Here is a 12,055-nt window from a genome sequence, read left to right on the forward strand (position 1 = left end):
TCTCAGCAGAAGGTATTCAAATGATCAACAAATATATGAAAAAATGTTCATCATATCTAGCAATTAGAGAAATGCAAATCAAAACTACTCTTAAGATTTCATCTCACTTAAAATCAGCATACTACAGAGCCAAATCAATGTTTATAGTAGCACAATTCACAGTAGCTAAACTGTGGAACCAACCTAGATACCCTTCAATAGATGAATGGATAAAGAAACTGTGGTACATATACACAACGGAATATTACTCAGCATTAAAAAAGAATAAAATTATGACATTTGTTGGTAAATGGATGGAAATGGAGTCTATCATGCTGAGTGAAATAAGCCAATCCCAAAAAACCAAAGGCTAAATGTTTTCTCTGATATGTGGATGCTGATCAACAATGGGGTTGCGGGGGAAGAATGGAGGAACTTTGGACTGGACAGTGAGGAGGGAGAGGAAGGGAGGGGATATGGGGGTAGGAAAGATGGTAGAATGAGAAGGTCATCATAACTCTAGGTACATGTGCGATTGCACAAATGGTGCAACTCTACATGGTGTACGACCAGAGAAATGAAAAGTTCTCCATTTGTGTACAATAAATTGAAGTGCATTCTGCTGTCATGTATAATTAATTAGAACAAATTAAAAAAGAGTACAACTAATAAGCCAAACAAAACAAAACAAAACTAAACTAAACTTTTGGCTGTGAAATCAAGATGGTCTGAATTATTTTTGTTTGTTCATTTGTTTAGTTCTGGGGATTGAATGCACAAACATTCCACCACTGAGCTACATCCCCAGACCTTTTTATTTTATTTTGAGTTAGGGTTTTGCAAAGTTAGTGAGGCTGGTCTTGAACTTGTGATCCTCCTGTCCCAGCCTCTCCAGTTGCGGGGATTACAGATGTGCACCACCATGCCTAGCCAGACTGCGTTCTAATCTCACTTCACCACTTATATTTCTTAGCTCTATGACTCTGGGTAAATTGATTTATCTGTGCCTTATTAAGTCATCTGTGAAATGGAAATTATAGAACAGAAACTTCCTCTTAAGGTTGTTGGAAGGGTTTAAATGAGTTAATACCAGATGCTTAGAACAACACACTCAATAAGAGGTCAATATATGTTAACTATTATTATTTACTATAATCCCATAACAGATTAGAAATCTGCTGTAAAAATAGCAGCTGTGAGTCTTTCCCAACATTCCAGGAAGAATTAATAGCCCCTTCTTGAATTTGGATATAAACTTGTGTTTATATAAAATTGTTCAATCATACTGTTGACACAATAGAAACTCTTCTGACTGACCTCTGCCTAACCTACTCGCTAGTCCACTGAATGCTCACCATTGCTGTTGGCCACCCAAGGTCACCACCAGTGGCTCCTGGGCTGTCAAGGACATCCAAGTCCCTGTGTTCCCTCCAATCAAACTGATTCTCACCAAGACAGATATAATTTTAAAAAGATGTGATTATTTCTATAAAAGCATCTTTGAATGATTTTGGAGGAATTCATGAGCTGCTAAAAAAAAAAAAAAAGATTAAGATGTTGACCTCAATGTTGGATGGGACAGGTAAAATAAAATGGGAAAAGCTCTAAAAGGATTGTGGACCCAGATTACATACAAATTCTTTCTTATTGCATGTTAAAGAAAGGAAACTGAAGATTCCAGGTGAGGGATGTAGGTTATATAAGGAATAAGAAAAAACCAGGTCTTTGCCTTACATCAAAAGGTTAGTAAATTATTTTAAAATATATTTCTTGGTCTACATGTTTGTATCCCACAAAATCTATGTTGAAATCCTAACCCCCAAGGTAATAGTATTAAGAGGTAGGGCTTACAGGAGGTGGTCAGGCCATGAGGGTGGTACCCACATGAATGTGACAAGTGCCCTTATAAAAGAGGCCCAAGGGAGAACTCTCCCCTTCCACCACGTTGAGGACACAGAAAGAAGTTACCATCTATGAACCAGAAAGTGAACTGTCGTCAGACCCTGATACTGCCAATACCTTGATCTTAGACTTGACCTTGGCCTAGAGAACTGTCAGCAATACAAGTCTGTTTGAAAACTACCTAGCATTTTGTTATAGTGGACAGAAGAGTCTAAGACATATCATTTCCTAATTTAACTTTTTCATTAGCCAGTCCACCAGCCGGGACCTTGTTGGGAAGGAGAAAAAAAAAAAAGGCTCTTACTAACTTGTTAGTTTCTCTTTCTAGTTTGTGGGCTCTCTGAAGACAAAGCCCACATATTATTCTTTTGTATTCCTTGTATCTAATACAGTAATTAGTACATGAAAGAGACTTCTGACCCACAAAAATTAAGAGATACATCAGGGAACCCAAAGAGAGAAGGACATAGAGACAGTTAATAAATGGGTACTGTTTTAAGCCATGAAATGTATGGTTCCTGGTTATGTAACAACAGTAGAATACACAACAGTGCAGGAATCTTTGTGTTTTGTTCACTGATTGATCTCCAAGACCTAGAACTTGCCCAGAGATAGTTAATGAGTTATGCCACTCCTCAGTACATACCCAGAGGACTTAAAATCAGCATACTATAGTGACACAGCCACATCAATATTTATAGCAGCTAAAGTCACAATAGCCAAGCTATGGAACCAACCCAGGTGCCCTTCAATAGATGAATGGATAAAGAAAATGTGGCATATAGACACAATGGACTATTACTCAGCTGTAAAGAAGAATGAAATTATGGCATTTGCCAGTAAGTAGATGGAGGTGGAGACTATCATGCTAAATGCAATAATCCAATCCCAAAAAAACAAGGCTAAATGTTCTCTCTGATATGTGGATGCTAACACACAATAAGTGGGCAGTAGCGGGGTGGGATAGAAGTTCACTGGATTAGACAAAGGGGATGAAGGGAAGAGAGGGAGATTGGGAATGGAAAAGACAGTGGAACGAATCAGACATAACTTTCCTATGTTCATACATGAATACACTCCAATGTCACTCCACATCATGTGCAACCACAAAAATGGGAAGTTATACTCCATGTATGTACGATACGTAAAAATACACTCTAGTGTCATGTACCTAAAAAGAACAAATAAAAAAATTTAAAAGGAAAGTTAATGAATATTAATTGGTGGAATTTAAATGCAGTTAAATTAGTCTTAGGAAAACATCAGTCACATTCTTCTTAAGTTAATTCAAACCCATAAAAACCTCATATTTTTCATAGACAAACATTAGAGCCACGGATAGAATGTTCAGAGATAAGCTGTCTTAGGGTAAACAAAGCCTGCTTTCACACACTCTCTCAGTCAGGGGCAACAAGGACCTCTGAAGCTTTTGAAAAAGTTTGATGTGTCTAGTATCAACAATCTGCCAAGCAAACTCATAGGCATTCTAATAGCTCCCATTTTCCCCAGCACAGAGATGCTCTACTTAACAAAACAAAACGAGAAAAAAAAAAAAAAAAGTCCTAAGGAAATTTAAATTAACACTAGAAACAAACTCAGCAGAGATTATTTATAGTGTAAGAATGACCTTGGTTTTGTAACAGTATTGTAAACTTTCCTTAAAAATACATTTTGCATGGGGTAAAGATATACTGTGGTCTATTGAAAAGGTTCAGTTCATTTGCTTATTTAGCAAATACATATTGAGCAACTACTACATGCCACATTCTGAGGAACAAAGGGGTGAGCAAAAAAGACAGAAGCCCCCCAGATTTGTTAAGTTTTCTGTCTGCATTATGTGTGTGTACAGTGCTAGGGATCAAACCCAGGGCTCCACACAGGCTAAGCAAGTGCTCTACCACTGAGCTTCAGCCTCAGCTCCCGGATGCTGTCTGAAGGAAAACAAATGCTAAATAAATCTGTAATTCTGTATATGTAGACATGCATACATAAGTAAAAAAAAAAAAAAAGTGCTGTGGAAGATCAGCAAAGGGTTATAGTTTGACTTATGAGTTCAGGGAAGGCCTAGGGATGAGCAGGAGTGACCTACAGAAAGAGAGTCACAATAATAACAAAAAAAAAATAGGAAAAGAAAGATGGTCTTATGGAGTTGTTAGGAATCAATACACAGGAATGCAGGAGACTTTATTCATTAGCTGTCCTTCATAGTTGTTCAGGGCTAGGGCGTAGCTCAAACCTGCCTATCATGTTTGAGGCCCTAGTGCAACCCTCAGGACTATAAAAAAAAAAAAAAAAAAAATTCACTGCCTGCCCCCATGTACTGCTTTGTTCCCAGGAAGTCTTCAGAAAAATCCTAGGAGATCCTTTATACACCCATAGTTAAAGGACCAGATGCACAGAAGTACTTTGAATCCAGGGGGTTTAATCAGGAAGGAGTACAGTACTCTGCACGGAATTAAAAACTCAAGAAAGAGTGGGTGTATTTATTTATTGATTTTTTTAACTACTGGATTATGCTTGACAATATCTAGGTTAACTACTTACACACAAATTAAAATAGCCCAGTACTGGGGGCTGTGCTGAGGACCACCCCAACCTTGGTGAACTGTGGGCATATATGGCCCTGCCACAGCCTGTAAACACCTGACACACCCTATATTGGTGCACTGTCTCTCTCTTCCCATTTTAATGTAAACTTCATTAGGACAGGGGTTTTGTGTTTTGTACACTGCTGTATTCCTGATATATGGAATTAAGCTTAAGTAAGCATTCAGTTAATGGATACTAACTGAATAAATGGTCTTTGACCAGGACTCTCTTATTTTTCTTTTTAACCTTTGTAAGAGTGGTAGATGGAGGCAGAACAGATAAATTCAAGCTGTGCAGGGGAGGGAATTCCTTCCTCAAAGTTCTTCGCCTCTTATGGGCAGTTCGCTTGGCTGTCTTCTGGCTGTTTGCTGACTCTCTGTGAGAGGATTATGCAGCCCTATTGCCCTGGGACACTCAGGGCCTCCTGAAAGCAGAGTTTACCCCCTTACACACACATCCTAGTGGGCATGATAGTGTGGTGCTCCGTGTCTTCCTCTTTCCTCTTGCTAAGAAAAGAGTATGTTCTGTCTAGGTTGTCCCTTCAGCCCAGAACCCAAAGTTCAGACCACAGCCTGCCCACAGTCAGCACATAATGTGAGTGATAAACAGGTGTTTATAGCATGGGCCAAGGAAACTCGGGCATTGTTACTGCTGCAAACTAATATGCCAATCATCGACTACTTTGGGGAGTGAGATTAAGATGAGAGGGGAAGACTTAATAAAACAGAAGAAAGCTGTCTACAGAAACCCACTAGAAGATAACATCTCAAACTGCAATTTAAGTAAATGGGAAAATGAGTCCATTTATAAAAATTAATGTATACACAAGTCTCAGTAACATCTTTTATAAGTCAACATGTCTATATTTAAGAATATTAGAAAAATCTCACCTTGAAATGAACTAAAGAAGGTTACAATGTTGGGATGTTTCATCTTGGCCAAAAGAATCACTTCTTTCTTTGAAGCTTCTTTGTCTTGGATGGGCATCTAAATTATATTAAGAGACAAGAGTTATCTGGTGAAGGTAACTTACTTTCAGGAGCATGCTTCTGTTGTAGGGACAAACGAGGCAAGGCACCAAAGATAGCAAGAAACAGTTTTATTTGGCTGCAGCCAGATTCAGAGGGCACAGTTTTTGCTGTAATCAATCCCCTGAACCCCGAGTTCAGGGAGTTTCAGAGTTTTATACCCAGCATGTAAGGGGAGGGGCTCAGAAGTTCACAGTCTGCAGAAGTTCACATAAAAGCAGTTTTTCTTTCACTGTTTTGGGCAAGTTAACCCTTCAAGGACAACACCTGAGAAGGGGAGAGCTTCTTCTCCCCTTTCTTTCCTCCCCCTGCCAGCTGTGACCATGGAGCCCAATTGTAACTTATCTAAAAAATGTAGACATCTCTGTGAAACCCCAGCTCAAGGCCAGAGGCCTTTTTGCACATTTCTACAAAGTACTACACTGGATATGTTTGTGAAAAAGTAGTAAGGGGGTGTCCTGCACCTGGATTGCTGGTATCTTCCCAGTCAGTGGCCAAGTAAAACAGGGCAACACGAAAATAGGAAGTTTATCTACTTTGAACTCTTCTGCAGAGACTTTTTTGCTGACAGTCCTAAAATCAGCCATGGTGAAGAGGGCTTTTCTGTGGAGAAAGGGGGTGTCACTTCACTTCCTGTTCACTCCCACCTAAAATTCCCTAGGATGCTCTGAGAATGTAGCTCAGTGGTATAGCGCATGCTAAATACGCATGAGGCCCTGGGTTCAAACCCCAGCACTAAAATAAATGAATTACATTAAATTCCTAAGATGAAATTGGTTTTTAATGTCACTTCTAAAACCCATCTCTTAGGTAGAGAAGATGCCATCTCTAGAATTAGTAAAGTGTTCCATATTTAATCAACATTTGTCAATGAGAACCATAATCAAGAAAATAAATACTGCTGGTGCAATTTTACTGTATTAAAAGTCAGAAGCCAGGTGTGGTGAACCACACCTTTAGTCCCAGGTACTGGGGAGGCTGAGGCAGGAGAATCACTTGAACCCAGGATTTTGAGATCAGTCTGAGCAATATAATGAGAACCTGTTTCAAAAATAAGTAAGTAAAAGTTGTCCCCCTCCCCATCTATTTCTATTTTTAAAAAAGACAAACACCCTGATAGAAAAAAAGCAAAGCAGTATGGTCTGGTGGCACTGTCTGTAGAGCATCCCCTGGGTTCAATCCCTAGTGACATGCTTGTGCGCGTTCTCTCTCTCTCTCTCTCTCTCTCTCTCTCTCTCTCTCTCCCCCCCACACACACACACACACACCAAAAAAAAAAAAGAAGAAAAGAAAAAAGAAAGAAAGAAAAAAGGAGAAGACAAAAACAGCAAAGCAACATACACAAAAAAGAAAGAAAATAAAGGAATTAAATATGATCAATAAATAGGAAAAAATAGGGGCTGGGGCTGTAGCTCAGTGGCAGAGCACTTGACTATGTATGTGTGAGGCCCTGGGTTTGATCCTTAGCACCACACAAAAATAAATAAAATAAAGGCATTCTGTCCATCTACAACTACAAAAAAAAAAATTTAAAGTAGGAAAGAATACATCATTCAGTAATCAAAGGAATAAAAGCTAAAACAAAATTGGCAAAGATGAAAAGAATGTTAACAAACACTATGGGCCAAAACACAGCAAAATAGACATTCATATTTCTGGTAAAAGTCCATACATTGGTAAAATCTTTCTGAAAAGGTAATTTTATAATACATAATATGAAATTTAAAACTATTCCTATTTTTGAATAATTCTAGAAAAATTTCCAAAGAAAAGAATAAAAAAAGCTAGGGCCACAGATGAAGAAGAAATGATGGAAATTCATTTGGAAAATCAAATGGGGGTGGGGAGAACTGCCTCAATACAGGCTATTCAGTGGATTATAATAATAGTGGAGGGTTGAAATGTAGTTTCAAAAGTGGACAATTTCTGTTTATAAAGAAAATTATAATGTCTTGAAATCACTCTTATGTAAATAGATGACCTTTTTGCAGTGTAAAAAATAAATTAAAAAAAATGTGCCCAGGAGTTATACAAAATTCTTTAATTCAGTGCTTTATTGCTGGTGTTTAAATTACTCTAATAATACAGACTTGTAAATTTGATTGTTTGGAGTGCCAGGGATAGGACCCAGGACCATGTGTGCTACAAACTCGCTCAACCTCTGAGCAACACTCCTAACCCTAAAGTCCACTTAATCATTAAAAATAGTCTGGAGAACAAACAAAATTTTAAAAAAACCACTGAGCTACATCACTAGCCCTTTTTATTTTTCATTTTGATACAGAAAGCTAAGCTGACAAGGCTGGCCTTGAACTTGTGATCCTCAGCCTCCCTAGCAGCTGGAATTACAGGTATGCACTACCAAGCCCAGCTTGGAGAGACATTTTTAAAAATGCTTAGAGTAAATAATTAAGAAAGATGTAAAAAAAAAAAAAAAAAAAGAAAGATGTAGTAAATTATCTTTGTTTTCCTCTAAAAGGTCTTATTTTCCTCTTTGCTTATTTTCAAAATTTCTACAATGAATTTTTTTCCCCTTATAATTAAGAAAAGATACAGCATGCACAGGGACCTGAATTCAATCCCAGAACTGCCAAATAAAGGGGGGTACGGTGGAGAGACAAGATACAACACTTTTTTTTGAAGCAATATATAAAAAAGAACATGTTTAATAACAGTAGAATGATAAGAGAGAATATTAGTTTTTTGATACCTGTAAGAAAATAAGCAATTTAAATTCTGACCTAGAGTTACTGAGTGGTAAGGCACTGGAGAGATGAGAAGAAATGTAAATTTCTCTAGACAAGAAATAATAAAAAGCTACATTAGCGCAGAAAGGAAGAAATAGGTAATCAATTTTTTTGTAATCAATGTTGATACTATGACAGCAGTGTCACAGGCAAATCTGATAGCATAAAGAAATATGGGGAGATGAGAATAATGAGTTCTAAAATAGCATTCTACTTATTTATGGAACATAATTAAATGATGAATACAATTAATATTGCACTAGAAAAACAGTTTGTGATTATACTAACAATTTGGATAGATGCTATGAAATGAGTTGATAAATATTTTTATAAAAAAGTTTTTCTGTTTTTCTGGTACTGGGGATCAAACCCAAGGCCTTATACATCCTAAGTAAGCGCTCTACCACTGAGCTATATCCCAGCTCTAGAAGTTTTATATTTTTATGGAGTCAACCCAGCCACCTTTTCTTTTATGACTTTATGACTTCCAGTGAAGTTTGGGAGCGTGGCTCTAGCATTATGAAAACTGTACTATAGAGGCTGGGATTGTGGCTCAGAGGTAGAGCACTTGCCTAGCACATGCAAGGCCCTGGGTTTGATCCTCAGCACCACATTAATAAATAAATAAATAAATAAATAAATAAATAAATAAATAAATGTATTGTGTCCAACTCTAACTAAAAAATAAAATATTTTTTTAAAATAACTGTACTATATGAAAAATGGAGCTATGAGAAAGCTGCTGGAGGACCCAAGGCATTGACAAATGACCCAAGTTTATGTGACAAAAGAAATTTAAGCAAATTCAAGGAAGAGAAAGAGTTCAGAGTATTTAGCAGATAATTGGAATTTGGAGAGAGAAAAGACTCACAGATGACCCCAAGATTTGGAGCCCAGATAACATAAAGACATTGATGTCATTAACACAGTGCAGTACAGGGGTGGTGAAATGGGTCTGCATATAATGATGGGAAATTCCCACTTGGTTTTGGGCACAATTGTGGTAACTAGCTCCCAAATGGTCTCAATGATCCTTGTCCTAAATTCTATTTTTTTTTTTTTGGTGCCAGGGATTGAACCCAGCGGCACTTAACCTCTGAGCCACATTCCCATTGTGTGTGTGTATGTGTGTGTGTGTGTGTGTGTGTGTGTGTGTGTGTGCGCGCGCGCCCAGGATCTTTGCATGCAAGGCAAGCACTCTTTCAACTAGACTATATCCCCAGCACCCTCCAGTCTGGTTTTTATTTTTAATTTTGAGATAGGGTCTAAGTTACTGAGTCTGGCTTTGAACTTGTAATCCTCCTGCCTCTGCCTTCTGGGCTGCTGGGATTACATGACCACATCCAGCCCTTGTCCTAAATTCTTGGTGCATAGAAACTGTGAGATGATTAATGTTTAGCATTTAAGGAACTAATATGTTACACAGCAATAGATCACTAACATAGATATTACTTAGAGATATCTAGCTGGAAGGTGAAATGTGGAATGAAGGAGCAGGAAGAAGAGTAATCTGCTTAGTGGTAAACACTGAAGTGAAATGAAGTGATTACCAGGTGCTTATGTGCAGAAAGAGAAGGTCAGCAAAGGGCAGATGACTGGGGACATACAGAGAGTAAGGAAAGAGAGGGGCCTCAGGAATAGCAGTCAGATAAACAAAAATGAGTGAGCAGAACAAAGTCATAGAAGAAGACTATAACAGGCTACTAGAATAAGAGAACACTATGAATATGCCATGGATCCATAATACCGGACCTGTATTGGCAAACTGCATTATGTCTGAAGTTAATCATTCACACATGAGGTTTAACTTAGGTTTGGGTAGTTTTTAGGGAGTTTCTTTTACAACTTTCTTTTAAAGTTCTTTTACAACTTTAAAAATTGTGGTAAAATATATAAAAGACACAATTTATACTATTTTAATCATTTTAAGAGTGCAATTATTCTTAACAAAAATTGGAACTTCTCAACTTTACCTTTGCAAAATTGATCTCTTTTATGACACAGTGCTTGCTGTCCAATTTTTCTTTAGCCAAGTATGCTTTTCCAAAGGCACCTTCCCCAATGATTTTAATCATGTCAAATTTATCCATGGTCTACAGTGCTGGAAGATTTCTGGGAATAAAGTATTGAAATTTTACTGCACATTCCTCATGACAACTAACAAAGTCAGATTTTTTTTTTTTTTTTTTTTTTTTTTTTTGGTACTGGAAATTGATCTCAGGGGCACTTAACCACTGAGCCACATCCCCAGCCCTATTTTGTATTTAGAGACAGGGTCTCTCTGTGTTGCTTAGCACCTCACTTTTGCTGAGGCTAGCTTTGGACTCCTGCCTCAGTCTCCCAAGCCGTTTGTATTTAATGGGCGTGTGCCACTGCAACAACGGGCCAAAGTCAGAAAATTGATGACTAAAATGTAAAAGAACTGACGTTTAAAATTTCCCTTCCAACTTTGCAAAGACAGAGTCAAATAATTTCCTTGCACTGTGACCTTGAGCAAGTCACTTAACCTTGCAAAACCTCACTTTTCAGGTTTTAAATGGAAATAATACCTGTGTTGAAAATTTGTTCTGACAAGGAAAGATCTTATATCCCTGGTACCTGTCACCTCCAGAGAAGATCAATATTCTTTTGTCGGTGTGGTAGCACAATCTAGCCCTTCTCAGTGAGAAGGTGCTGCCTCCTAGGGGAAGCTTGTAAATTGATACGGGGTTTTTAGCTCTGCACAGAATCAGAGGCATTACAGTATTTAGAGGCAATTAGGGTCTGCAATACTAGTTGGCAAGCGAAAGCCTGCCCTACACAGTAAAGGATTGCCCCGCTGCTCAAACTTGGAAAGTCTCATCGTACATTTATATGTGTAGAAGAATCCGTTCACAATTATCTGCGGCTTGACCCAAACTCTATTTTACCTCTAGACGTTATATATATGGATGTTTTCCTACAGGTATAACTCACACTGCATTTCCTACAAATGATATACAGATACCACTTATTGCATTCTTTATTGCATTTTGGAACTTTACCAAAATCTTTATTGCATTTTGGAACTTAACCAAAAATTGTTCACCATTTTTGAAAATCACGCCCTCCATTGGCTGCGCTCAGAGACCCAGCAATCTGCATGCCGCCGCCACATTCAGGCGACTGCAGTACTACTTTGTAGTAGTGCTACGCACTTACAGAGGGAAATACACACTTTGTCTCCTTCTGCTTCCCTTTATGCTACCATTAGAACATGACGCGGGTTTTTAAAAATCGGGTGAACAAGACAGGTTGCTTTTCCATGTCAGGGTAGGAAGTGGGCACCAAAGCGTTGCCAGCGGAGACTACGGGCACCAGAAGACCAGGTTCTGAACCAGGCGGGGGCGCAATGGCGGGCATTCAGACCACCAGTCCTGGAATAGAAGGCGCGTGACAGAGGGTAATAGTAAGTGGAATCCCTCAGGCTTAGAGGGGCCTCTACTTGAGGACCACCCTTGGAGTTTGCTGGCTGGAGAGCTGCCGGGTCGCTGCCTGTGCTCTGGAGCTCAGCGTCTTGCGCGTTGCCATGGAGCGCCCTGGACACAGCCCTGGACACTAAGCAGCTCCTCGCCTGCCTGGCCCCCCAGTCTGGGACTCCATCCACCCTCCCCACCCCACTCCCATCACCCTCCCCCTGCCCCCTGCAGATCCTGGGGCAGCTCCAGCTAGGGACGAGGCCTGCCCGCAGCATACCTTTCTGCCGGCTCCTGGCTTGCTGGGCCAGCAAAGCGTCTGGGTGGATCAAGGTTTCCCCGGCAGCTGAGACTGCCGGTGGCCTGGGCGGAGCCA

General features: G+C 39.1%; 1 protein-coding gene across 1 annotated transcript in view; it reads right to left on the reverse strand.

Annotated features, from left to right (window-relative positions):
• Positions 1-10,335, reverse strand: part of Nek5 (NIMA related kinase 5) — a 58,887-nt gene extending 48,552 nt beyond the window's left edge. Inside the window, exons 1-2 of the mRNA XM_076872495.1 lie at positions 10,219-10,335; positions 5,361-5,457 (exon numbers count right to left, since the gene is read on the reverse strand). Coding sequence (XP_076728610.1) covers positions 5,361-5,457; positions 10,219-10,335 — 214 coding nt within the window. The remainder of the gene's footprint in view (positions 1-5,360; positions 5,458-10,218) is intronic.
• Positions 10,336-12,055: the final 1,720 nt, after the last annotated feature.

Source organism: Callospermophilus lateralis, chromosome 12 (assembly GCF_048772815.1).
Source record: "Callospermophilus lateralis isolate mCalLat2 chromosome 12, mCalLat2.hap1, whole genome shotgun sequence".
NCBI classification, from domain to species: Eukaryota; Metazoa; Chordata; class Mammalia; order Rodentia; family Sciuridae; genus Callospermophilus; species Callospermophilus lateralis.